We start from the raw sequence: 27,731 nt of genomic DNA on the forward strand, positions 1-27,731 counted from the left end.
GCCTGCCAGTGAGACCATGGATGCCAAGACCTAAGCGCTGCATGCAAATGAAGCCTGACAACTAAGCTACATAATTTCCTCTTTCTTTTCTTTTTTTTCAGTTTTATTGCGATCTAATTGACAAATAAAAATTATATATATTCAAGATATCTTACTTGACAATTTGATGTATGCACACATTGTGAAATGATCACCACGATCAAGCTAATTAACACATCCATCACCTCACATAGTCACCATTTTCTTTTGTTGCTATTGTTTAATCCCTCCTGGCACATAACATCAACTTACAACAGGCAAAGAGAGCCACTGAGCAGAAGATTATTAGAAAAATAACTCATAGAAAACGATATGCTTTTGTTCAATGGTGAGAGACGTTTAACAAATGACAGTGAATTTTTAGGACAATGAAGGAACCAAAGTCAGGAGCAGCAAAAGCCTCCTCTAGGCTGTCATGTCCCTAAAGGATGCTAAACTCCCCTTCAAAACAACCGGCTAGGAGAGGCCAAGCCTCAGTTAGATACATTAAACATGCCTCATGGCAGATGTAGGTCTGAGTTGGGCTCCCTACGTCACTTTAATCATACTGGAGAACTTCTAAACATTTCAGAACTGATGTGCCACCAGAAGCAAACTGAGGCTTAAATGGGTCTGAGATCAGCTGATAATCCCTCAGAAACTTGAAAAAGGGGAGAGAATGTGTGCAGACCTGAAAATTCCAAGAGGTCTCTATCCTGTCCAGGCTTACAGGATGTGACAGTTAATTTTATGTGTCAACTTGGTTGGGTCATGAGATGCCCAGACTAAATAATATTTCTGGGCAGGTCTGTGAGAGTGTTTCCAGATAAGGTGAACTTTGAACCAGTAGCCTGAGTAAAGCAGATTGCCCTCCGCAATGTGCATCATCCAATCTGTTGGCCTGAAGAGAACAAAAAGGTGAAGGAAAGGAGAATTGGCTCTATTTGTACCTCACTGCTTGAGCTGGAACATCTGCCCGAGGACTGGAATTTACACCCTTAGCTCTCCTAGTTCTCAGGCCTTTAGACTCAGACTGAACTATACTACCGCCTGTCCTGGGTTTTCAGCTTACACGTGGCAGATCATGGGACTTCTCAGCCTCCATAATCACACAAGCCAATTTCTTTTCTTTCTTTTTTTTTTTACAAGCCAATTTCTTACAGTAAATCTCTCTATATCTATTGGTTCTGTCTCTCTGTAGAACCCTGACTAATACACAAGACCAAAATAAAGAAAGCATTTAGACTAGCGAGGACTCGCTGAATGCAAGAGCATAAGAACATGTCTGATCACAGACAGTATCGTTAGGGTGTGAGAACAAAAAAATCTCCATGAAGGAGAAATAATGAAGAAGACATAGTTCCTGTTTTATTTATAGCTATATTTATATTTAAACAGGCTATGTATATGTATATATGTATACACACACCCACACATCAAAGAAAGTTTGGCATCAGATTCAGTAAGATGTTAATGATGATCATCTCTGAGTGGTGGAATTACAGGTGATATTTATTTTCTTCTTTATACTTTTCCTGCACTAATTTTTTAATCATTATTTATATAATAAAAAAAATTCTTCCTGTTTTTAAAAAAATGAAGTAAAAATCAGACACTAGTGTTCTTATAGAACTAGCAACGGAAAACATCTACAATTAATGACTCTTAGGAAGAAGAGCTAATGTGAGATGAGATGGGGACACCTTACATATGAGTGAACTTGATTTTCCAGATCTCCAAATACTGTGGGTGAGTACTCAGGTATTCAACACAGATTGGGAGGGTGATCAGAACAATCGGAACATATTTTGAATTTGTTGCTGCTAAATATTTGCCTAAATACTCAAAAATGTAGATTTTTTTAAAAACACCAACAACTAGCCCAAATCCTTTCACATGCATATCTAATTACAATAGTAAGTCCAGTTGGTCTCAATAATCTAGCAATATTCATACTACAGCCCTACAGTTCCTTCTCAGGCCATCCTGGGCTCCCCAAGACCTTTTGGGTTTTTTAAAATTAAGTTTGGTTTGAGAAAAAATTTAAATATATATATTTTTTTAGCTCAACAATTTAACTTCTAGGACTTCACCTTACAGATCTTTATACACTTTGCCAAAGTTACACACAGGATGTTCACTGCAGAATTGTTTATAACAGCGAGAAGTGGAAATAAGGTACATGGACTCCAACAGGAGGTGGATGATAGAAACTGCAGTACATCTTGAGTTGGTATATAGTAGAGATAGGATTTGTATAATGCCCATAGACTCAGCAGAGGCAGAGAAAGAGTCAAAGCAGAGTGATTGTATGTTCCAGACCAGCAGGGAGAAGCAGCTATTGTAACACTTTCATTCACCATTTGACTGCACCCTTCCATTAAAAATTTAATCATTGGGGTTCACCTGGAAGCTAAAAGAAATGGTCAGGACCAGAGGTGGGTGGAGGGAATTGTGTGAAGGTGGTCAAAAGGTACAAACTCACAGTTATAAGTACTAGGGATATAAAGTACAACATGATAAATATAATCGACACTGCTATACGCTCTTTATGACTGTTGTTAAGATAGTATATCCTAAGAGTTCTCATCACAAGCAAAACACATTTTTTTTCTATTTCTTTGATTTTGTAACTCTATGAGATCATGGATATTCAATGACTTACTGGGGTCATCATTTCATGATGTATGTAAGTCAAATCACTATGCTGTACACCTTAAATTTACAGTGTTGCATGTCAATTTTTTCTCAATAAAACTAGAAGAAAAAATACAAGGCAAATAAATAATTGAAAATATGATAACCTTACATGACAACTCAGAAAACAAATTGTATAGACAGCATGATTACAACTACATAATGATATAGCTATATATGTGTAGGAAATGCATCAAAACATTACCAGTTTTTTAAAACAAGTGATCAGGGATGAAGAGAGAAGGGAGCCTAGCTCTGTTGGGTGATATATTTTAACCTCAGAAATGTAAAAGGAAAATAGTGACAAAATTATCCCCTATGATTATCGTTCATGCTACAATGAAGCATGGTATGAAGTTCCTACCTGATTTTTCACACCAACTACTGTTCATGTTATCATTATGAAGCAAACTCACTGAAGAATGATATTTCATTTTTGAAACCAAATGTATAGAAAGATTTTAAAACTCTTGAGGGACTCCTCTGCTGGCCCAGTGGTTAGGACTCCGCACTTCCACCTCAGGGGGCAGAGGTTCCATCCCTGGTTTGGAAACTAAGCTCCCACAAGCCACACAGTATGGCCAAAAAATAAAATAAAAACTGTTTATCCATGCACACAATGAAAGGAGTCAGCAGCAAAAAACACACATAGTACATTAGGTGAAAAGCGAAACTATATTCCAGCTGTGATGAAGAAGATGACAAGGCTCCCAAACGGGGAGACTTCAGGGTTATGAGGACTTGACCTTTTCATTAGTGACTGGGCCAAGTCTGGAAAGAAGACATGGAGGAAAACAGAGTAGATTAAGGGAAATTATACAATTTCTTTTTCAACAGGAACTTATTTTGAGTATTGCACATGCCCTATTTATAGCTTATATATTTTGTCATATCTGTGTTCAAGCCAGAGCCATTTCATTCCTCCCTCTGTGCCAAAAGGCAGTCTTCCCTTTGGGCTTTCCTCAAGAACAAGGTTGATAATATTTCTGAGGATATCATAGCAGATTGATTGATTCTAAAATAAAATCACACTATGCAATCATGTAAACTTTACTGCATTAAAGGAACTTGGGAATTCACCTCCTATCTGTAAGGCAAGCTCTAACTGCTGAATTTCCCCATAATGTTGACATATCGGCCAATTTCTCTTTTGTTGCAGTTTAAAAGGCCTTGCTCTGAATCCCCTTGAATTACTCAATACAGTGGATGTAAAACTTCTAGACATCTGTAAGAAACCTACAAGAAGAGTTCCATTATAACGAAGCTGACATTAGATCCTTGCAATGCAACTTTGTCCAGTCTTCCATTGGTGTCGCCTCGACACTTCAGTGGTTCTCCATATAGAGAGTCAAGAAAATTTTTGTTCATCATCTGAACACTCACCACAGTATAATAATTCTTGGTAAGTGGAGTCGCTTCAAATCCTTTGACAGCCTTGGGGGAGAGAGGTCTCTCTGTGAAAAAGACATTTAAATTATGTTAATATCACACAAGTCTAAGATGAACATTTTATAACATAGGTCAACTAACATATTATAAATATTGTCAAGTGGAAGGCTCAAAGGAAATGTACATTTCTAAACAAGTGAAGCTATAATCTTACTAAACTACAGATGGCCAAGTCACAGCTTCTTAATGACAGGGTCAAGGCAAGAACTTCAGATCCAGTTTGGGCTGTTTCTTTACTCATCTGCCTCTCCATTCGACTTATTATAAAACAGATAAGCAAAGGAATGCTAACCAAATACGTTATGTTTGTAACTTGCAACTAACCATACAAGAATAACATAATACAGATAATAGCAGCCATTCTTTCCCAGGGCTAGCTGTTTATTGTGCCCAGAATAAAATAATCAGAATCTTGAATACACTGAAAACTAGCAGGAAATTCTTCTATGTATCATTTTAATATCATTACATTGTGCTATAAAATATTGTCTTTCTTTTACAAAGTTTGTCTTATCTATTAAACTCATGACTAAGAGACATCCCAGAATGCTTTTTTAAAAAAACAAAGAAACCACTTAATAAAAATACAGACAGGGGACTTCTTTGGTGGTCCAGTGGCTAAGACTCCTCACTTGCACTGCAAGGGGATCAGGTTCAATCCCTGGTCAGGGAACTAAGATCCCACAAGACACCTTGTGCAGCCAAAAGAAATTTAAAAAATAAAAAGTACAAGACAGCAATCATAAATGTTTAACAGTGTCACTACAGACTCTCTTCCTTACTCTCATTTTGTCCTTTGTATCATTGCTTTATATTCCATTTTTGCCTTGCTATATTATATTGTATGCTGCTTTAAATTCCTTCTGAAGTATGGTAGAGTATACATAACCAAGTATTATCATCAGGCCTTGATCTTCCCTTTTCTAAAAGTAATATTTTCTAGTTTTATATCTATGACATTCCACTCCTAAAAATTGCAATATACAGAAAACAAAAACCAACAATTAACCCGTCACCAAGAGCTAACCATCATCCACAGTAACGTTTTGAAGTATGTCTTCCTATTCCTTTTATCATCTGTTTGTGAACACACACACACACACAGATCTTTCTTAATTCATCTACAGCTTAACTCTCCTATTACAACACTATTTCATGAACATTTTTCCACTTAACCTTGATTTCTAATGATTTTTATATTTAAAATATCCCTTATGTTTACTTGGCAATTAACAGCTTTTAGGACATTTTATTTGATCTTTACAACGACCCTGTGAGGCAGAGATGATCTTCTCATTTTGCAGAGGTCACTAAAGTACAGAAAGGTGAGGTCAGCTGCCTAAGGGCATGAATTTGGGAAATGGCAGAGCCAAGACTGAAGCCCAGGTGTGTCTTGACAAGAGTCTGTGCTCCCAAGCAGCAGGATGTCCAGAGATGGAAGCTACTGAAAGGTCTGGTCGATGGCATGAGCAGTGGTTCCCCATCTGCCTCGGAGCTCAGAGGGGCCATCAGTTTGATCTGGGATGGTCAGAGAAGACCTTGCTGGGCAGCGGAGTATTTGATCTGTCCCTGGATGGGGGCCAGAATTCAAACAGGCTGAGAAGACAGTAGAGCGTTTTCTCAGCAGGGAAGATTCCAGGAGCTCAGCTGTAGAAATGGCAACACTCAAGGCAGGGCTGTTCCTGTGACAGTGAACCGTCCAGCTGGACCAGGCTGTATAAAGTGGAAATACAGCAAAAACGCAGGAATGAGGGCCAATTCTCCCACTCTTCAGCAACAAAAAATGGGGCTTATCTAGTTTAAGATCTGCCTGGATCCACATGGTGGCTTCACAAGGCTTTACTGGATAATTCTGAGCAATTCAAAGCCACCCAGACTATTACTTGAGATTATAAGTGGCAGAGTCAGGACATGAACCCAAGTACTGTATTGCCAAGCTTGGTGTTCGCCCCCCACCACCACACTATGGTTTTAGACTCCTCAGCATACTTGAAATCAACAGTTACCAAATTCTTTTAGTTTTTCTTAAGCAAGTTTTCTACAGTATAGCCCTGATGCTACTTAAAACTCAGTTGTTTTGGGTAATTATGACATAAACCAGTCTGATTAAAAATAGAACATTCCAGAGAAATCAGCAAGATGTGGTTGCCTTTCGAAAGCAAGGCCAAAAGGAAGGGTAAACAGTAATGGAAAGTCTGCTAAGATGCAGAAGAGGAAAGGAAAGCCCAGAGGAATTGATCACTGCAATTGAAAAAAAATGGTAACTATGTAAAGTAGAACAGGGAAACATGAAAGAAAACAGTGACTGCCATGGAGATTCCTGGGTGGCTGAACATAATGCTAAAAGAGCTGATGCTTTGATAAGATCAATAAAATTGTTAACAAGGACTTACGGAATAGCCCAGGGCACTATATTCAGTATATTGTAATGATCTATAACGAAAAAGAATTTTTCAAAATATAGAGATATATATATGTATAACCAAATCCCTTTGTTGTACACCTGAAATTAACACAATATTGTAAATTAATCACACTTCAATAAAAAAATTATAGTAAAAAATTTTAATAAAATAGTCAAACTCTAGAAAGACTGACAGAGGAAAGAAGAGAGAAGACACATATTGCCTATATGAGAAGTGAAATATGGGATATCACTACAGACTCTAGAGATACCAAAAAGATAATAAATAGTATGAACAACTCAAAACACATACATTTGATAATTAGGTGTGAAATGGAGCAATTTCTCAGAAAGCCAAAACTACCACAGTTCACCCAATATTAAATACACCATTTGAAGAACCTTATAACAAGTATGGAAATTGAATTTATAAATTTAAAGCTTTGGAAAAAAGGAAATCTCCAGGCCCATATGGTTCTAATGGAGAGTTCTACCAAATGTTGAAGGAAGAAGTCATAGCAATTCTTCTCAATCTCTTCCAGAAAATAAATGAATTCATTTTATAAAGTCACTATTACACTGACACCAAAACCAGACAAAGACAGTACAAAAAATAAAACTGCAGACCCATATCCCTCATGAATTTCAATGAAAAAACCTTAACAAAGTATCAGTAAATAGAATTCAGCAATATTTTATAAGAACTTTATACCATGGAATTCATCCCATGGATACAAGTTAGTTAAATATTCAAAAATCAATAGATGAAACCCATGTTAGTAACAGTCTAAAAAGAAAAATCACATGATAATATCAACGGATGCAGAAAAAGCACAGGACAAAATTCAATATCCATTCAACAAAAACTTCCAGAAAGAAATAGGAATAAAGAACTTCTCCAACTCAATAAAGAGCATCTACAAAAACCTTACAGCTAGCATCTTACCTAGTGGAGAAAAACCTACGGCTGAATGCATTCCGAACCCCAAGATCAGGAACAAGGCAAGGATGCCTGCTGTCACTCAGCGTCGTGCTGGAAGGTCTGGATGTCTCTGCAGTCTTGGTGCAGAATGGGGAATCAATCCCCGAGAGAAGAAGGAAAACAGATTTGGAAGGATAACCTTGGAAAGTCTTTAAAAATGTAGCCTCTGCAAACAACCGGCCCCATGAAAAAACTCAAGGGGTCGATGCAAAGAGAAAAACACCAATACTAGGTTTCAGTGACAGTTCTTGCCTCTTGTTCCTCCTTTGCCCTCTACCCCGCAGCCCACCACTGCCTACTCTTACCACGTGCGGTCTTAGCTGAAACCCACTCTCAGGGAGACACGCAGAGAAGGAATGAATACGTGGAGGTTCAGAAGAGACAAGTTCAGTCCCTGGGGGTGGTTCCAAGTGACAGAAGGGGGGTCAATTTTCCCTCCCCAAAATGTCTCTTTGGCATGTGGATTATATTGAGCTGAAAACAATCAAGGCTCTAAAGACTCAGGAAGTCTTTCTCTTTTTTATTTTCTTAATATAAATTTATTTATTTTAATTGGAGGTTAATTACTTTACAATATTGTATTGGTTTTGTCATACATCAACATGAATCTGCCACAGGTTTTTACCTCCCCCTTAGATGACTAGAGAATTTAGGTAGAAGGCTTGTTCCCAGAACAGAGCTATCAGCAGAGACATCTGCAAAGAACATGGGCTGGGGGTGGTGGGGACAACTCTTGGAGATCAGAGTCCACTCTGCGTTCCATGGTCTCTGCAAGGCCCAGCAAACATTTATTTGCCAAACATTTGCTTTTCCATCTCTATGTCAATTGCCTTCCTCCCCTTTGAAGTCTCAAACCACTACCCCCAACACCCTCTTTTATCTTTAGCTGAAGATGGTATTTAAGGTGAACGTTTCACCATTTTGGCAACTTACTCAGTTCCCCTGGGTCTCTCCCATATAGACATATTATTAAAAATTTTTTGTGATTTTCACTTGTTAATCTGTCTCATCAATTTCAAAAGAACCTAGAAGGGTAGAGGAAAACTTCTTCCTCCCCAGTATAACCTAACCAGAACTAATATGAAAACATAAACCTTTTAGGTGGTATTTCTAAGGCCATTAAAAACTGGTCAATTCAATTCAATCAACAAAAAAGAAATCAATCAATGTAGTGAAGAATTCAAATGGGTTATTTAGCATAACTCAAACAACAACAGTGTCACATAAGTAGAGACGTAAGTAAGCTTCCTAGGGCATTATGCTAAGTGAAATAAGTCAGAGAAAGACAAATAATATACTGTACAATATGACGTACACATGGAATCTAAAAAATAAAACAAACTAGTGACTATAACAAGAAAGAAGCAAACTCACTGATACAGAAAACAAACTATTGGTGACCAGTGGAGACAGGGAAGGGGGAGGGGCAATATAGGGATAGGGGAGTAACAGGTACAAACTATTAGGTATAAAATAAGCTACAAGGATATACTGTACAACATGAGGAATACAGCAAATATTTTATGATAACTATAAGTATAACCCTTAAATATTGTGATCCCTATATTGTATAACTTATATAATACTATACAACTGGGGCTTCCCTTGTAGCTCAGTCGGTAGGGTCTGCCTGCAATGCAGGAGACCCAGGTTCAATCCCTGGGTCAGGAAGATCCCCTGGAGAAGGAAATGGCAACCCACTCCAGTATTCTTGCTCGGGAAATGCCATAGACAGAGGAGCCTGGCGGGCTACAGTCCATAGAATCGCAAAGGGTTGGACACGACTTAGCGACTAAACAACAGTAACAAATATTTCAATAAAAAAAATTACAAATGTTGGGAAAAAAAGAAATCGTCCTTATTCCTATGTAACAATCCTTTTCCCATTAACTCTCCATTCATTCCTCTCCCTTGCTAAGGTATAGATTCCTATGCCTGTTGGTGGTGACAAGTCAAAAAGAAATCTAGTGATGACTGGTTTTCTCTGGATGTGAAGGATCTGTGTGATACACCCTGGGGATTAAAACAGGAAGTGTAAATATAAAGCCCCATCATGCTTTTGGATTAGAATAAGTAGGAAGAGTCATTTCTTAATCTGCCTTAATATAATTTAGCCATCTACCTAATCCCCTCATTTGACATCTATATTTACCTGCAAAGAAGTTTTAGAAGGATTTATTGACCCTTTAACTGAATCAGCTGAAGAAAACAGAACTTGCTTAAAATATCTGCTCCAATCATATTTGCCTCAATAGCCAGGAAAATTTTAATGCAAAGTCCTGATAAAACCTTCACCCTTTCTTGGTAACAAAGACAAAAATTTTAAGGGGAGATATAACTTACTGGGTTACTGAGATATAACTTACTGTGATGTAGTGGCAAACATGATTTTGGTGTATAAACAACAAGGTCATTCACAAGTTACCACTAATTTTGAAGAAAAAGACTGAAAACAGGATAAATGGCTAATTTTCTTATTTATAATATATCTGAGTCAAGTGAAATGATGGAGAAAAAAAGAGCTTCTCTAGTTTATATAATGACTAAGTTATTCATACGTGTACTTTTCAAGAAGTAAGATCCTTGAAAAAAAATTTTTTCCTCAAAATGGGGTTTATTTTTCTCATGTGACAGAAATTGAAAGGTGGCCAGCAGGACTGGTGGCAAGAGCTCCCTAATGTCACCTGTGCCTGAGTTCCGTCATTCCTGTGGAGAGGCTTTCGTCATCATGGTTACAAAAAGCTATTCTATCTTCAGCCTTAAACTCATGTTAAAAGATGTGTGTGTGTGTGTGTGTGTGTGTGTGTGTGTGTGTGTAACACATTATACTCAAATATTCTATTTCTCAACTTTCTACTGTATTAGAGTGGTGGTTCTGTAAGTCCTCAGAAACCAACCTGCTCCTGAAGAGAGGAAGAAACTGTCTCCAGGGCTTCGGCCATAATTATCTCTAGACAAAAGTTAGAGGATTACTCAAACTTAAAAATCCATTCCTCAAGGGCAAACTTACCAGAGCATGAAGTGCTCTTGTCAATGGAACAAAACTCTGCACAGCTCTCCACCGGCGGAGCCAGCAGAGCTGTCTGCGGGCTGAGGGTTGCCTGGGACTGGAGTTCCTTTGTTTGATTTCTAAGACAAAAGAAACTGTAGCATCAGCCTGAATTGTACCCAGGCTACCGTGAATGAGTATTCCAGAATTCCTGACTCTTCCAGTGATCTCCATGTTACACATCTGGCCCAACAGTAAGCAGATAGAGATTACAGGAGTCCTTTGTTCCATGCCTGATTCAACTTTATAAAGGACCCAGAAGTTGTATAGCAGAGGGGTTGAAAACTCCAAGCTGAAGGTTTCATTTCTTCAAGCTACACATTTAATCTAGAAATCATTTTTAAAGACTTGTTAAAGAGAAATGTTCTTTCCTAAGTGGACACATCACTATGGATTTTATGGAAAGACATTCCAAAGCTGACAAGTATCTTCTAAGTGTTAGTCACTCAGTCATGTCTGACTCTTTGCAACCCCATGGACTACAACCCACCAGGCTCCTCTGTCCATGGAATTCTCCAGGCAAGAATACTGGAGTGGGTAGCCATTCCCTTCTCCAGGGGATAAAACAGCATAACATTGAGTTTATATTGTCCCTCAGCAGCCTTCTAAGCAGGTTGTGGCCTTCTTACTGTTTTGTGCAGCAAGATTTGGGTGGGAAAGGATTCAAGTCGGCAAAGAGCTAATACCTACTTTCCCAATGAGATGTTTGCATTACACCAAGTTAATCTCCTCCACAGTCCTTTAAATATGCTCCACCTGAACTACCACAGATCTTTCATGGTTTTCAGTCTCCCCAAACAATCACTACAACTTATATTGTCCTCCACTCTCTTTTGGACCTATCCACACAGCTTCCGTGTCTTTGAGGGTTCAGCTCAAGTCCTATCTCTTCCAGGAAGCCTCTCCCAACCACTCCAGTCACAGTGTACTCTCTGTCCACTGATGATCTGCTATCTATTTGACACTTCATCATCTACCACTTTGTAGTGTTCATTGGCAGTTTAATCTCCAGCTCTTTCCTCTCTCCCATGCTCTAAATCCATCCTGCCAACCTGCTAGAAATCTTCAAAATGATAACCTGCTGGCGCCTCTACTCAACATGTCCAAAACAACTCATCATCTTCCAGTACCAATCACCCACCACCAACACACACACACACAAAAAACCTCCTATCTTCTCTATTAAGGGAGTTCAGCATCTACCAAACATTTCCTATGTCTAAAGCACTACAGGAGAAGGCAATGGCACCCCACTCCAGTACTCTTGCCTGGAAAATCCCATAGAGGGAGGAGCCTGGTAGGCTGCAGTCCATGGGGTCTCGAAGAGTCGGACACGGCTGAGCGACTTCGCTTTCACTTTTCACTTTCATGCATTGGAGAAGGAAATGGCAACCCACTCCAGTGTTCTTGCCTGGAGAATCCCAGGGACAGGGGAGCCTGATGGGCTGCTGTCTATGGGGTCGCACAGAGTCAGACACAACTGAAGCGACTTAGCAGCAGCAGCAGCAGCAGCAAAGGACTACATTAGGCACTATGGACACAGAAAGATATACAAAGATGAATAATTTCTGTTTGACCTCCTGTCAGGATGAGCTGGGTACCTCTCTTCTGCTCACCATTCTCCAGACCACCTTGTATTTAGAACTTAACATTTAATATGCTAGTAAGACCATCTCCCTACAAGACTATGAACACCACGAGGGCAAGAGGCATGCTTCAGGTTTCTGTGCTTCACTGGTTCCCTCATCATAGAACTGATATCCTACTCCTGGCAAATAAACCTTTGCTGCCCAGCTAGGTGGATGACACTGCATGCCCTTAAGGAGCTCACCATCCACCTGGACCCCTAGGCTTGGCATTATGTTCACCTCTTCCTTTTCCCCATAGCTAATCATCAGCAAGTTTTCTTGATTCTGTTTTCACAGTATCTATTGCATCCATCCGGAGAACGCAATGGCACCCCACTCCGCTACTTTTGCCTGGAAAATCCCATGGACGGAGGAGCCTGGTCGGCTGCAGTCCATGGGGTCGCTAAGAGTCAGGCACGACTGAGCGACTTCACTTTCACTTTTCACTTTCATGCATTGGAGAAGGAAATGGCAACCCACTCCAGCATTCTTGCCTAGAGAATCCCAGGGATGGGGGAGCCTGGTGGGCTGCCGTCTATGCAGTCGCACAGAGTCGGACATGACTGAAGCGACTTAGCAGCAGCAGCAGCAACTGCATCCATCCACTTTCTCTTCTTCTCTTTGGTCATCAAAGTCAATTGCTGGGACCTCAGCAGTAGTCTTTACTGCTTTCCCCACATCCTCCTTGATTATCCCCACCACTTCCCTGCCATCCAGCCCCAATATCACCACTAGAAAGATTTCTCAAAACCACATGCAATCCCCTGCTTACAGCTTGTCATTGACAGCCTTCTTAAAGTAGCTCCAGCCACACCCCTTCTCTTCACTCACCTGACCCTCAACCCAAATCCTCCTACCACTCATTCCATGCTTCCCTACTTCCCAGCTTTAACTTAGTAACTGCTTCTATCCTCTGCCCATCAGAAGCCTCTTTTCATCATTCAAGACCCAAGTCAAGTGCTTCTTTCCTCTTAGGTTACTGTTAATCAAATAATTTCTTTACTCTTCCAACAGCTTTGTACATATAACTTTGTGTGACTCTGTCCTAACCTGTCATGTACACACCTATCCTGACTACTAGACTGAAAAGTCCTTGGGGGCAGAGTCCATGAGGACAGATTATTACAACCCCCTTCCCACCAAGTGGGCTTCCCTGGTAGCTCAGTTGGTAAAAAGAATCCACCTGCAATGCAGGAGACCCCAGTTCAATTCCTGGGTCAGGAAGATCCCCTGGAGAAGGGATAGGCTACCCACTCCAGTATTCTTGGGCTTCCCTGGTGGTTCAGATGGTAAGGAATCCACCTGCAATGCAGGAAACCTGGGTTCAATCCCTGGGTTGGGAAGATCCCCTGGAGGTGGGCATGGAAACCCACTCCAGTATTCTTGCCCGGAGAATACTCATGAATGGAGGAGCCTGGTGGGCTACAGTCTGGGGTCACAAAGAGTCAGACACGACTCAGTGGGTAAGTACAGCACAGCCCCACCCAGTACCCAGGAAATACTCAACAAATAAGCTGAACAGAACTGAATGACCTGTCCCACAACATTCATTTATTTTACAAATATTTACTGAGCCAAATCAACAGAAAAAATATCTCTGCCCTTGTGGCACTTATATGCTAATGGTAGAATACAGATGGTAAATGAAATAAATAAATAAATAAATATACACTGTTAGAAATAAATGGTAAAAAAAAAAAAAAAAACCTACAAAAGGGAAAGGGGACAAGAGTAGTGGGAACAGGGTCCGATTTTCCCCTGGGTGACCGGATAAGATGCTACTTCGAAGCCAACAAGGGAGCAAAGACCTGAAGTAGGTAAGGGTGGAGGGACAGCAGGTAAGGCAGGAACCTGTCTGGAACAGGCAACCAGGAGGCCCGCATGGCTGAAGTGGGACAAGTGAGGGGGGGAGAGGTCAGAAAGAAGGTCAGAGGGGACACCAGAGGCCAATACTGGAGGCCATGTAGACTATTGGGATGACCTTGACCTTCACTGTTTTTGAGCTGGGAGCCATTATAGTACTCAAGTTACATTTTAAAAGGATCATTTTAAAAGTACCTTCTCAATCATTTTAATAATGCTCAAGGTACATTTTTAAAGTATCCTCTGGCTATTGAGTTTAAATTACACTATAGGAGTGACAAGGACAGGGGAAGGGATGCCAGTTAAGAAGCTATTGCAATAAACTAGGTGGGAAGTGGTCCATACTCTTCCAGTCCTAGGCTTTCCCTGAGAGGCAGGCCTCCTGACCCCAGTTAGACAGACCTATTCTTGACAGCTGGAAAAGAGTTTCTAAGGGTTAGGTTCCCCAGGTGCTCAAACAAGAGCCAGAGCTTGCCAAGTGCATCCTTAACTGAGTTGTAAACCAAAGAGAGTTTAGGAAAAACTCAAAGAGAAGGGGTCCAAGACCAGGACAAACTTAGGGTGGTTGGTTCACAAGGGAAGAGCCAGACTATATGCTACAAGGCATCTCAGTAAGGGACACTATAAGGAGTGTGGCGTGCTGTCTGTTGGCTACCTACATCCCCTCAACAATGCTTGGGATTCCCAGGCCAGGCCAGGAAGCAAGGGCTGTTCCTTTTACTTTTCTGATGAAGGCATTGAATCAGTGAACAAAGTTACAGTGAATTTGTCAAATTATTTAGAGAGTCTAACAATCAGATTATACGCATTGATAGATGTAAAAGGGGTAAAAATCGGCTGTGAAAATCATCAAAACCAAGGAAATTCCAGGCAAAGCCCATGAAAATACTTCAGGGCTCAACAGAAACTCCTCGATTCCCAGTACTAAAAGATACTAAGACATTTACACACACACACATAATTATAATCTGTTAGTAAATATTCATTCCACTAAAGGAAATGCTCTACCTTCACCTGACACACAACACAGAAAAGCATGAAGCTAAATTTTAGCTCAAATACTTTAGGGAAAAGCTCCTAACAGTGGTTATCTGGAGGAGGAGATAAGAGGGGAACTTTTATTATCTCCATTATCTGTTTTGATAAGTTTTAACTTATAGTGAGTCTATAATCTTATTAAATAATAGTATTAATTTTGAGGTATTAAAAAAGCAAAAAAGACATCAACCAAAGGAAAAAACATACCAAGGAGCTAACTACTCAAAAGGAGCCCCTGGGTAAATAGTTTTGAAGCATGAAGAGCAATAATAATGTGAATAACTGAACCTTATTTTATCTGTATTATGACACATTTTTATAATGCCAGGGATTTTTGTTGGTTTTGTAATATAAGCAAGATTTAGTTTCTGGAAGAATAAAAGGCAAGAGAGTTACCTAAGAAAGTTCTAGAATGATTACTGATGAGCAATTAGATTGCATTTCTCTGGGTATCATCATGAAAAAGGGTAAACCGTTAGCAGTGTGCAATGACTTTAAGGGCAATCTTATTTAGAATCAAAGTGGCCAGACAGCTTCCTGCAGCCTTGTGATTGTTATTTCTCCTACATATCTCTGAGACATTTAGACTTAAGTTTGCTCAAAGAGCTTAGGGATAAAAAAAGGAAGTGAGCACATGGCCTCTCTTATTGTATTCTGCCATCAGTGATTCTTGGAGTAGCAGGAAGGACTTTGTAGATGGGCTACATGGGCTAGAATTAGTAGCAGAAAGGGACATAGTTAAGGTGGAACAGTTGTCTAAGCTTTGAATTCTTTTGCTTTTTTAGTTTTTTGCCACCTTGATGTAATCTAAATACAACTTGGCTTCAAAATATCTAATCACAGATTTTTTTACCCCAGTTCTGTTCTAGTCTTTTTCACATATACCAGTACGAGCAATTCTGTGAACCAATGAAAACTGCAAGATTTTCTGTCCAAAGACCAAGAAAATAGAAGAGTTAGAGTCAAAAAAGCTTTGAAAAGATTGACTTACCACTGGATTTAATTTCTCGGACATAATTACTAGGGAACCAGCCCGTTCTCCCATTTAATGTGCCTTCCCACCAGCCTCCTTCTTCAACTCTAGTGACATAAATGATGTCCCCTTTACAGACAGACAGCTCGTCTTCATTAGTCTGCTTAAAGTTGAATCTCGCCTTTACTATCAACTGGTGACTTCCATTTTCCGTCATCTCCTGGAGAAATAAAAGTCACACCAGATTAGGTACTTACGTCAACGAGGCTAGGGCAGAAATTCTATGAATTTAGGCAAATAAAGTAGGGTGACCAAGGATAAAACCCCAGGTCTATCTCAGTCTTGAATCTTTAACTTAGGAATGGGCCTAATACAGGTAGGCCTTGCGGGGGCACAGGCAGTGAGAAGAAGGGGATTAATAAAGCCCTCAAAATTGTAGGTAAACTTTTGCATTTGTGAGAATGTATATTTTGGAGGGGGTCATGCCTTCATCTCCTTGTCCGCTAACAGTTATCTAAAGATACTACTTTTAATTTTTTGGCCACACCACTCAGCTTGTGGGGATCTTAGTTTCCCTACCAAGAATCAAACCCAGGCTCCCCCCAACGGAAGCATGGAGTCCTCATCACTGGACTGCCAGGGAATTCCTGAAAGATACTTATTTAAATGAGCTAGGAAACAAAGTAGATTAATAAACTATCCCACTCTGCCTGTACCCAACACTCAGACAAAGTCTTACATAAGTACATGACCAAGATTAGGTACTAACCTCTCATAAAGTCTGCCTCCCACCTCCCAATTACTAAGAATATCTTAAATCGGCTAAGGCTTAGTCATATGCAAAGATCAAATATCCCATAGTTACCCAAGTCAGGAGCTCTTAACCTGTCACAGGTCCCTGAGAAGATGATGGCACAATGTGCCTTTACCCAAAACAGAGACTAGTAAATTCAGGAAGAAGATTTTGCATACAATTTGAGAGGGCCCAAGGGGTATGGAAACATACAGTGTTCATCAGCTTCTGAAAGGGATCTCTAATCTCAAAAGGTTAAGTGCTTTGGAAGTAATTAAAGTACTTTGGAAATAATAGCTCCTGATGGCTTAAAGCAAGTGGGTGGATTTTGACAAGGAATAAAGGTCTCAAAAGAGCAGAAGCTAGGGTGCTTCCTTCCAAAAGAAAGCTCCCATTAAGACCAAATGCAATGATAACTGAGCCATACCAATACAGGAGCTCAATAGGAATGCAAAGAGAAAAAGAAAATGGCAGTGATGATGATGAGAGCAAGTAATATATATTGATTGCCTGCACTGTGCCAGGCGCTATTTAGTTCTCTAATAAGCCGGGGGCGGAGGCAGGGGCGAGGGGTGGGGGCTGGTGACGGGGAAATAACAGCAAACTTCCCTCAGGAAGTTGGACTAACAACTGACATTTGCATAGGGTTCTCAGTTGCTCAATTCTAGAAAGGGATGGGCTTCCCTGGTGGCTCAGACAGTCAAGAACCTGCCTGCAATGCAGGAGACCTGGGTTTCAATCCCTGGGTCAGGAAGATCCCCTGGAGAAGGGAATGGCTACCCACTCCAGTAGAAAGGGATAGAACTTTGAGGCTTCAACCCTGACTTTCTGACTCTGTGGCCCACATGCCTTTGATGCGTTCCCTTGGGCCAGCCTGAATTGGGGTGAGGTTCCAAATTCATTTTATCACAACACCGCAAACCAACAGGATGGTATGTCACCACCTATGGAGATGTAACCAAGATAGCCATCGAATTTTACGGATTTAAAAACAGGCCAGGGGAATTGGGGACCATACTTACCACTGGCTTTGACTGCCTTTGCAGTCCTGGAGCTGTGCTAGAAACTGCTCCCTGTGGGTTTGTCTGAGAACTATTAGCAGCGCTAAGAGAAGAGGAACGTCCACATGGCCTTTCTGAGAGCTGATCTGTGAAAAGAGGAAAAGGCACCGTAAAGAGAGCCCCTTGTGTCAGAAAAACGTCTCCAGCAATATATTATCTTTCACGGGACATTATCAAAGGCAATCTGACCAGACTTCTAACTGTTCCATGATGAACATGCTGAGCTTATTTCATCCCCCCTCCCCTCCATTGCAGTGGCCAACTTCTCTTTCTTAACCTTACTGGCCATTGTTCTCCAGTAGAATGAAAAACAGCGACACAACCACATTTTCTCTTAACCCATTTCTCTACAACACTTTGCTCCTGAACCCGATGCAACAATATGCCCTGTGATCCCCAGCAGAACTATATCGGGTACCAAACAGCTGTCTGTGGCTCTTATTACTTTGAAATATTTTAAATTTCTCGCTTAGTATTTTGGCCCATAACTGAGTGGTTCTTTTCTTCCTCACATGGAGCAGTCAAATCTCCCTTGTGCCTGGGGGATGGGAGAATGAGAATGAGAGAGAATGTGTGTCTGGGAAAGATGCAGTCTTGATACTAAAATCTTTTTTTTTTTAACTCAAATTCAAGAGTCTTTTCCTTGAAACCATGTGAAATTCAATCAGCCCAGCGCTGAGTTGGGTGTTTTCAGAATGCCCAGAGCATACTAAAGGGAGGAGTTGGCTTCCTGACAAATTCAAATGAGAGTTCTTTTCCTCTCCATTTATTTTTAAAAGATATAAACTGCAAAAGTCTAAAGCCCAAACATTCCCTAGGCGACAAGCTCAGTATCCAAGTAATTTCCTTGATGCTGTGGGTTTTAACTTTCACCTCCTTGTATTTTATAAATATCTGTGGCAAGGGAAGAGACTGTAAAACTTGCTAGGAGAGTTTGGCAAAGGAACATATAATTTGTATGGTATAATGTTAGAATTATACGATCCTCCCAGCCCAGAACTGGATAGTTGTTGTGTGTGTTAAATATAGTTACTTGAATTAGCTGTACTTTCTGCTATACGCCTTGCAATAGCGCCAAAGCATTTTCTTCCAGAAAGCAAAAGAACAACTTCAGAGAAGTATTTTTACATTTATTGCTATTATATACAGCTCTTTTGACTAAAACTGTAATTACTTGATAGCTTCCTAGATGCCCCAGCCTCTTTGGCACTTGATTATATTGTCTGTTCTTGTTCTTTAATTGTTTCACATGGGTAAGTTGAGTCTCCCTAAATAGATGGTAATTTTCTCCAGGGCGGGGACCACGTCTTACACTTTCCTTGTAGCACCTGGCAGTGCTGGGCACACAGCGTGTTGACTTTCCAGTGTTTTGAGCAGCAAGACCCAAGTTGGAGCATCGGGGCTCTAGAGTCAGTGAGATGTGGGTCTGAATCCCAGGTCTGCTGCTTACTTTCTGCTCGAACCACTATGGGCCTGACTTTCCTCATCTGTAATATGGACCTACTACTGACACCTACTCCACCTACTCCCAGGCTTGTTTCAAAGATTGAATGGGACTACCGATGACTCTTAGGACAGCCATGACCCATGGTAAGGGCTCAACGCATGTTAACTATGGTTATTACTGCCCTGCTCTCAGTAAGATACTGTATCATGGAAGGAATGAAGCTATCCTTTAAGGTTATCATCATTTGGTTTACATGTACTAGGATTTATATTTATTTCATTCTGCCAATGTGATGGGTACTAAACATTTAAATAAATGATGTTCTTTTCTCTCACTATGAACCTGAGGTTTCATTTCCAGTGCAAGGTTACTGAAGGGTTCCTTAACATGGACAAAGACATACTGAAAACTATGAGAAAAAAAAAAATGTCTCTGGCGGGGAAAGGGAAGTAACGGCTGCATTTTGTAAACTTTATGAAAAAAGGAACTGATCTTTTTCCTTTTAATTTTCTGCCTTGTTATACTCAGGGGCCTATTTGATAGCTTTGAATGAAATTGTTTCTTGATTCTTACTATATTAAGGGCATTAGAAAAACATCTGTAATAGTTATGTTGAAATCCTAAATTATGACAAATTAAAGCATCTGGCACCCACTGGGGTTCTTTTAAGGGGAGGAGGGAAATCTGTCCCAAGGGCACAGTTGTGGCCATAGTCGGATCCTAGAGGAATCAGAGACACGTGAACCCAAACATGTCACCCAGGCCCCCCCACCCATCTCAAGCCCTACTTACCTTCTGTTGCTTTGTTGACAGCTAAAAGAGTGTGCAGAACCTTGGAGAAATTGACCCCTGCATAAAGGTCCTCAGGATCAAATATCTATGAGAAAGGAAATTGAAACTGTTAAGACACTGTAAGTATTCAACTCAACAAACCAAAGTATCAGAAGGCTACTTCCTCCAGCTCTCAGGGGAAAAGAATGTAAAAGCCAAGACCCAAACCTCTGTATACCTTTGGGAAAAAATGAAAGCGGCAGCAAAGCCGCCTAATGACATATGGCAGCCATCAGTGAGTCAGAGAGAAGCAGTAATGGGAAATGAGAACTACACCGAGTGCAGCGCCCACCAGGAAATGCACAGACCTGCTCTTCTGACCTGAACCCATCAATACTCTCGGCCCAGTTACCGGAAACCCTGTGCTGGGTTACAGTCAGTGCCCATCAACTACCGAAGGAGGGGGAGCCCTTGTGACACCCTTCCCTCAGTACAGTTTATTCACTGTTCTCAGCCGGGCGCTGTCAGCACTGCCTTCCTCACTTCTGCCCATCCTCACTGTCGCCACACACTGGGTCCCAACTTCACACTGCCCAAACTTCCTGCCTAGGCCTGCCTCTTGCTCCCAGCCTCAGTGCCCAGTTTCTGCGGCTTGACCTTGCCCCTCTCAGCTCATCTTCATGGATCTGACCCTTGGCCACTCTGAGCCTCTAGCTTCTTCCTGGTCTTAGGTAACTTTTCCAGATACGACCTCTGCCCTTCCTGGTATTGCTCAACTGCTGGCAGCAAAACATTGAAGAAATACAATATTTCACATGGCCAGTTGCAACCATCATTCTGATATCCCCTGTCCCTAGGGAAGATACCAAGCAGTTACTGTTTTAAAGACAATTGTTCATTTAAAAGTGTATTCAATATCTTGTAATAACCTATCATGGAAGTGAATTTGAAAAGGAATAGATCTATAGATCTATAAGTGAATCACTTTGCTGTACACCTGAAACATTGTAGATCAATTATACTTCAGTAAAAAATAATTTCACAAATTTAAGAATAAATTTCAAATGCTTTCAATGTATTAAAGTGTATGGCGATGTCTTCTAGTCTCATAAATGTGTATTTGAAACTAGAAGTCTGCTCAAGGACAGGCTCAACCTATTAATCTGCCAGTCAATGATACAGATCTATATATGGTTTAGTGGCTAAGTCTTGTCTGACTCTTGTGACCCCATGGACTTGTAGCCTGCCAGGTTCCTCTGTGCATGGGATTTCCCAAGCAAGAATACTAGAGTGGGTTGCCATTTCTTTCTCCAGGGGATCTTCCCAACCCAGGGATCGAACCCACATCTCCTTCATTGGCAGGCAGATTCTTTACCACCAAGCCACCTGGATTCCCAAATCTATATACACATCTATTGTGCTGTGCCATGCTGTGCTCAGTTGTATCTGACTCTTGCTACCCAGTGGATTGTAGCCCACCACACTCCTCTGTCCATGGGATTTCCCAGGCAAGAATACTGGAGTGGGTTGCCATTTCCTTCTCCAGGGATCTTCCCGACCCAGGGATCAAACCCACATCTCCTGCATTGGCAGGTGGATTCTTTACCACTAGCACCACCCTCCAATGCTTATCCAGAGGCCCACTTTCTGGATGGAAATACACCTTAAAACATTTTGTTCCAGGATGTCAAGAAGTTTCCATCCTTTTTTTCCCCCAGTGTGGTGATGGGAATAAAATGTACCTTTTCATGTGGGGCATGGTTGGTAATGAGCCTAAGATTCTGAAGGCTCTGTCTTCCCTGATGGGAAGGTAGAGACATTTGTTCCATTTCTAATCTGCATGTTTTCTGGGAGCTTTGTCAAAATCCAATTTTGTCTTCTCTGTGTACATATTCTTTAAGACCTAAAATCTGTCTCTTGAGTGAAAATATAGAGTATCCATTTTTTTCCCCACATTTGGGAGGGAGGCCGTCAGTGTAAACAATATATGCAAATGTGGGCCTCTTCTGAGACCCACAAGTCTTTATTCACTTAATCAATGAATGTTTTGCATTCAAACTTAAAATGACTGATGAGCCCAATCACATCTAAAAATGAGATTCTTATATACTTCTAGCAAAGGGGAGATGTCAATATTACTAAAGAGTTAAAGGACACTACAATCCAAATGTGTTCCTGAATGCTACAATCTAAAATGCAAAGGTTTCCAGGAATAAATGGATAGGCATTCTGTTTTAGTTTGCCAAGACCTGAGTGAACAAGACGCAACAGACCCTAGAGACACTATCAAGTATCCCATGGGATTCCAGACTTATTGCATCTCCCTTAGAAGTGATATCAATGGGAAAGTGTTAATGACATGTAAGGACTTCCCTGGTGGCTTAGACAGTAAAGCATCTGTCTACAATGTGGGAGACCTGGGTTCGATCCCTGGGTCAGGAAGATCCCCTGGAGAAGGACATGGCAATCCACTCCAGTACTCTTGCCTGGAAAATCCCATGGATGGAGGAGCCTGACGGGCTACAGTTCATGGAGCCACAAAGAGTCGGACACACCTGAGCGACTTCACTTTCAACTTCACTTTAATGACATGTATGCCAAAATGGTAACAAAGCAAAAAACTCCTAGTGGGAGTATGAGCATGTGTATGCACATGGATGTGTGCATTGGGTAGATGTGGTGGAGATGAGTAGTGTCTAAAATAATAAATGGACGTAAATATTAGCAGAAAAAGGCTGAGAACTGTGATAAAAATCCTCCACCTTTCTTTTGAGGTTGCTCCTTATCCAGGTTAATTGACCTCCTATAGGCGACCACACTGGCAATATTCACTTGTATTAGTTGTTGTTTAGTCACTCAGTCATGTCCAACTCTTTGCAACCCCATGAACTGTAGCCTGCCGGGTTCCTTTGTCCACGGGATTTCCCAGGCAAGAATACTGGAGTGGGTTGCCATTTCCTTCTCCAGGGGATCTTCTCGACACAGGGATCAAACCCATATCTCCTGCATTGGCAGGCGGAGTCTTTACCACTGAGCCACTAGGAAAGCCCACTTGTGTTGGTACTTGGCCAAATTTGAGAATAAAGACACTGATCAGAAAATGAAACATGCATCAGCAAGAGGTACTGCATCTGCTTGAGGGAAGTTGCCTGCATTATACACAGTTCCCTTTTTTAGAAAACCTCAGTACACTAGAATTTACCCACAGATGCTGTTCTGAAGCACTCGGAACTACATAGGAAGAAGTTGGAAGCAGCCTCTTAGGACTAGTAGAGAAGGCAAAGCCGGAGGGTTATGATTTCTGAGCCAATGGAAAGTTAGACAGAACCATGTCACCCTCCACTGCACCACACCCTCACGAGCCTCACATGGAATAATACTGAACATTCCGTCCCAGACCTTCTTCCTCGCTCTTGAGATTGGTCACCTACTAAAATGGAAATACTGTCTATAGAAAGTGCAATACTTTGAGCTGCTATCAGTCTTTTACACCTTAGTGGAAATGAGAGGCGTGAGACCAAGTTTAGAGATGATGATGTGGAGAAAAACTAAGGGCACTGGCACCCATCTGGGAAAAAGCCAGGGAGACTCCCCCACCATGGAGAGGGTATGAGGTAAGTAGACTCCAATACAAGTCACTTGCCTAGGATTAATCCCAATCATTTACATGTACAAAATGGAGAACCAATTCCCCTTTTCTATCTGCAAAGCACTGGGATGGTGAAAAGGTAATGCAAATTTCTGCTCAGATGCTATATGCGATTTCCCAATACAATGGCCGGATGACACGCATCTCTGGCTTCTCTATGCAAGCTTCATGCACCCGTTTAGTGTCTCTGGTATGAAACTGAGCTTCAGATTAGCTGAACTTTAAAAAAAATTTTTTTTTGGCCCACACAATGCAGCATGTGGGATCTTAGTTCCCCGACCAGGGATTGAACCTGTCTCCCCTGCACTGGAAGCATGGAGTCTTAACCACTGGACAACCAGGGAAGTCCCTAGCTGAACTTTCTTGATACTTATTTTGGTGCAGAAATTAGCTGCTTAGTTCCAGTTGGATCTGTGAAGGTCGAATGAACAGCAGGATTCCCTCCCTCCATTCACCACTACTGTGAGGCAGACAGGAAAGAAAAGATTGCTTCTTAGACTACAGCTCAATGGTTTCAAGGTCCCAGGCCTGCCATGGAATGAGGCAAGGTTCAAAAATAACAACAACAAAAAAACATTTACTCTACACTGGGTAAGCAATGGAGAGACAAGGAGTAAAGTTCATTAAAGATTTTAAGTATTTACACAGAGCTAGCCTAAGGTCTAATCCTACATCAGCAGCTGAAATCAGACAAGGCCTTTCATTTTTAAATGTTTCCCCACATTTTTCCATTTTGGATATCCACAATGACAGCAAAACCTATTTTCCATCCACTAAACACCAGGTGTTAATTCTGAACCATTGGGGATCTGCCAGTATAAGCTGCACAGAAGTTAATATTTATATGGCTTTACAAATAGATCCTTTTTGGAGGAGTTTTCAGTTTCAACATGTATGCTATTTTATGACATCCTCCCTAAACTGACAAAAGTAAGGAAGCACAGGAGAAGACACTCCCCCAACCATTTGGTAATCTTACTTCTACAATTTCCTGACTTACTGAGCCCTTGCTATGTGCTATGGGCTGACACCATCCATTCATTGCCTTTGATCCTCCCAGCAACCCTGTAATCTGGGTACAGTTATTTTCCCCCATTTTATAGATAAGTAAATGGTGACTCAAAGTAAGTAGTTAAGTCACAAAGCAAGAATGTGATGGAATCAATAAAAATATACAAGAAAGTGCTCTGAGGAGCATTTTAGCCCTGTATGCATACTCGAAGTTTTACTGGTGTGTGTTAGTTGCTCAGTCATGCCCTGACTCTTTGCAACCCCACGGACTGTAGCCCACCAGGCTCCTCTGTCCATGGGATTCTCCAGGTAAGAATACTGGAGTGGGTTGTCATTCCTTTCTCCAGGGGATCTTCCTGACCCAGGGATCGAACCCAGGTTTCCTGCATCACAGATAGCCTCCTTACCATCTGAGCCACCATGTTTTCCTGACATTAAAAAGATGAGAACGAAATCTGTGAGTTTGTACATGAAAAGAAATCCCTTGCTGCTGTCAATACAAGGAGTACCTTTACCACCTGCAGCAAGTTGGTTACAACCTCTAAGTCAACTTAGTTCAACTAACTGTGACAAAGAGAAATTCACCTGTATGAGAAGACTGTCTCTGCAGGGGTTTGCTTAACTCCTGTGCTATCTTTCTCATTTCAAGGGGCAGCCCTGACCCAGCAGGCACCTCGTCGTGTTTGCCAGAAGGGGTTCAGGGCTGTACTAAGCTACTCCTGTTTGTTCGTCTGGTTCCATCGTCCATATACGTTAAGTGTTGGCTGACGGGGTGGGGGTGGGGATCCGGCCCATGGTTACAGGACCAAGTGAAACCATTCCTCAGCATCATGCTCTAAGCATCTGCGTTAACCAGTCATAGCCCCCGCCACATCCTCGTTAAGACAAGAAGCCATACCACAAACCAGTTCAGAACCAGGTGATGCCTCTAATGCCATGTGGCTTCAGTACCACTCAGTGCATTTCATTTAAAGCTAATTCGGGGTTTGAGGGGATCACAATAGACTCCATCACTCAACTATTAAAGCCTAATCAACTGCAAAGCAAGTGATTCAGTGAGAACACATGTATATAGCTTATGTTTCAGGCCCATTTAAAAAAAGAAAAAAACTTTTTTCAAATATTTTAGGAACATTCCATCTCTTCCTTGTTCTTCTTGTTCTTATTGAATAAGATATTAAATTAACTTAGACCATCTTGAATCACATTCTCTAATCCTCACAGCTGAGCACACTGCCTCTGTTAACCCCTGAACTTTGGAGGAAATGTCATTACGTCGTGCGACAGAGCAAGCACATCTGAGCTGCTTAGTCATATTTCACTGGGTGGCAGTGCTCCTGGTTCTGTAGACATGACCTGTGATGCTTCCACCCAGCTCCTCCTAAAAGCAGTCACCCAGTCAGCAACAAATAATCCTCTCATCTCAGAAACTGGACTCACTTTGATATTGGTATTCCACTTACTAGAATACAGGAGTTAGCATTTATACTCTGTTTGGTTTTAAATGATAACTCTTCCAATTTGATATGGTGCAAAGCCTGCTCGCTACTTCTCTCCCTTATTTCCTTCCTTTCTCTACACTTCAGCCATTTAGAGAACAAGGTCTGACTTATGCACGTAGCTGCAATAACATCGGTGTGCTGAAAAGAACACCGATGTGAGGGTCAGGAAACCTTGACTCTAATCCAAGATTTGTCACTGCGGGGCAGTTGTGAGGACTCAAGGAAAGCAACACTACTTTCTTTGTGTCTCTGTTTCCCATCTGGATGGTGAGAGATGTCTTTGACCAAAGGAGCGCAGTAAAAGGCCTGCTGATTCATCCTCTGAACAGGGACTCCCAAAGGCAGCATGTTGGCTGGGTCCCCAAGGTCCAGAATCTGGTCTTCAAATCTCAAGGCTCTTGAAAATAGACTCACATTAACCACATTCACAAAAGGCTAATACATAAAGTGAAAAGCCAATGTACTAATTTTTCAAAAAAATGAACCATTAAGAGGATTGGATCCTTCCATTTTACGGTCTAGATCACTCACTCTCTCCCAACAGAGAAATCTACATGGTAAGCCAAATTACAATCAGAAATTTGTTGGATAATATAGAATCAGAGCAAAGGGAGTCTGGAGTATCACAGCCTAATATAATTATTACCTGTGTACAGCCGATTCTTTTTTTCAAAATGTCATTTTTAAATGGCTTATTTATAAATTCTGGCTCTATCTTCCTGCCAGTGCTTTGTGGGACTCGCATTGCAATTGGGGATGGCTTTGACCATCTATGTCCTTTTGTTTCTGTGGATTTATACAGAATTACTTTAGATAACTAATATGGGCTTCTTGATGACGTGGACCTCATGATATCCAGAGCCAGGAAGTCCAGCTTCACAGAGCTCCTGTAAAACGAGCAAAGGTCTGAGCATAATTGTTACTGCTCACGCCTCATCTCGAAATCCCAAAATCCACTTCCAGATGGCTTCCTCAGCATCACTGACATCACTGCATCCAACTTTATGATCTCCATTCTTCCTTGTGAGCACATGTTTACGGCAAAAACCACTTTCTCCACGACAGAAATTTATCTTCAGTTGAGTAGCAAGTGTTCAGGAAAGAGGCAAAGGAATGAGGAATGATATGGGCATCCTTATGGAAACAGTCAGAGAAGGCGATGGCACCCCACTCCAGTACTCTTGCCTGGAAAATCCCATTGTGGGCTGCAGTCCATGGGGTCGCAAAGAGTCAGACATGACTGAGTGACTTCACTTTCACTTTTCACTTTCATGCATTGGAGAAGGAAATGGCAACCCACTCCAGTGTTCTTGCCTGGAGAATCCCAGGGACAGTGGAGTCTGTGGGGTCACACAGAGTCGGACATGACTGAAGCAACTTAGCAGTAGCAGCAGCA

General features: G+C 41.3%; 1 protein-coding gene across 7 annotated transcripts in view; it reads right to left on the reverse strand.

The window, feature by feature from the left end:
- The window catches only part of ARHGEF6 (Rac/Cdc42 guanine nucleotide exchange factor 6), a 117,313-nt gene that overhangs the window by 64,612 nt on the left and 24,970 nt on the right, over positions 1 to 27,731 (reverse strand). For all 7 annotated transcript variants that reach the window (XM_040266255.1, XM_040266254.1, XM_040266253.1 and 4 more), the window contains 4 exons: positions 20,195 to 20,279; positions 17,917 to 18,041; positions 16,120 to 16,321; positions 4,099 to 4,169 (listed from right to left, as the gene is read on the reverse strand). In XM_040266255.1, the coding sequence (XP_040122189.1) occupies positions 4,099 to 4,169; positions 16,120 to 16,321; positions 17,917 to 18,041; positions 20,195 to 20,279 (483 nt within the window). The remainder of the gene's footprint in view (positions 1 to 4,098; positions 4,170 to 16,119; positions 16,322 to 17,916; positions 18,042 to 20,194; positions 20,280 to 27,731) is intronic.

The sequence above is a fragment of the Oryx dammah genome, unplaced genomic scaffold, assembly GCF_014754425.2.
Source record: "Oryx dammah isolate SB20612 unplaced genomic scaffold, SCBI_Odam_1.1 HiC_scaffold_23, whole genome shotgun sequence".
Classification (NCBI taxonomy): Eukaryota; Metazoa; Chordata; class Mammalia; order Artiodactyla; family Bovidae; genus Oryx; species Oryx dammah.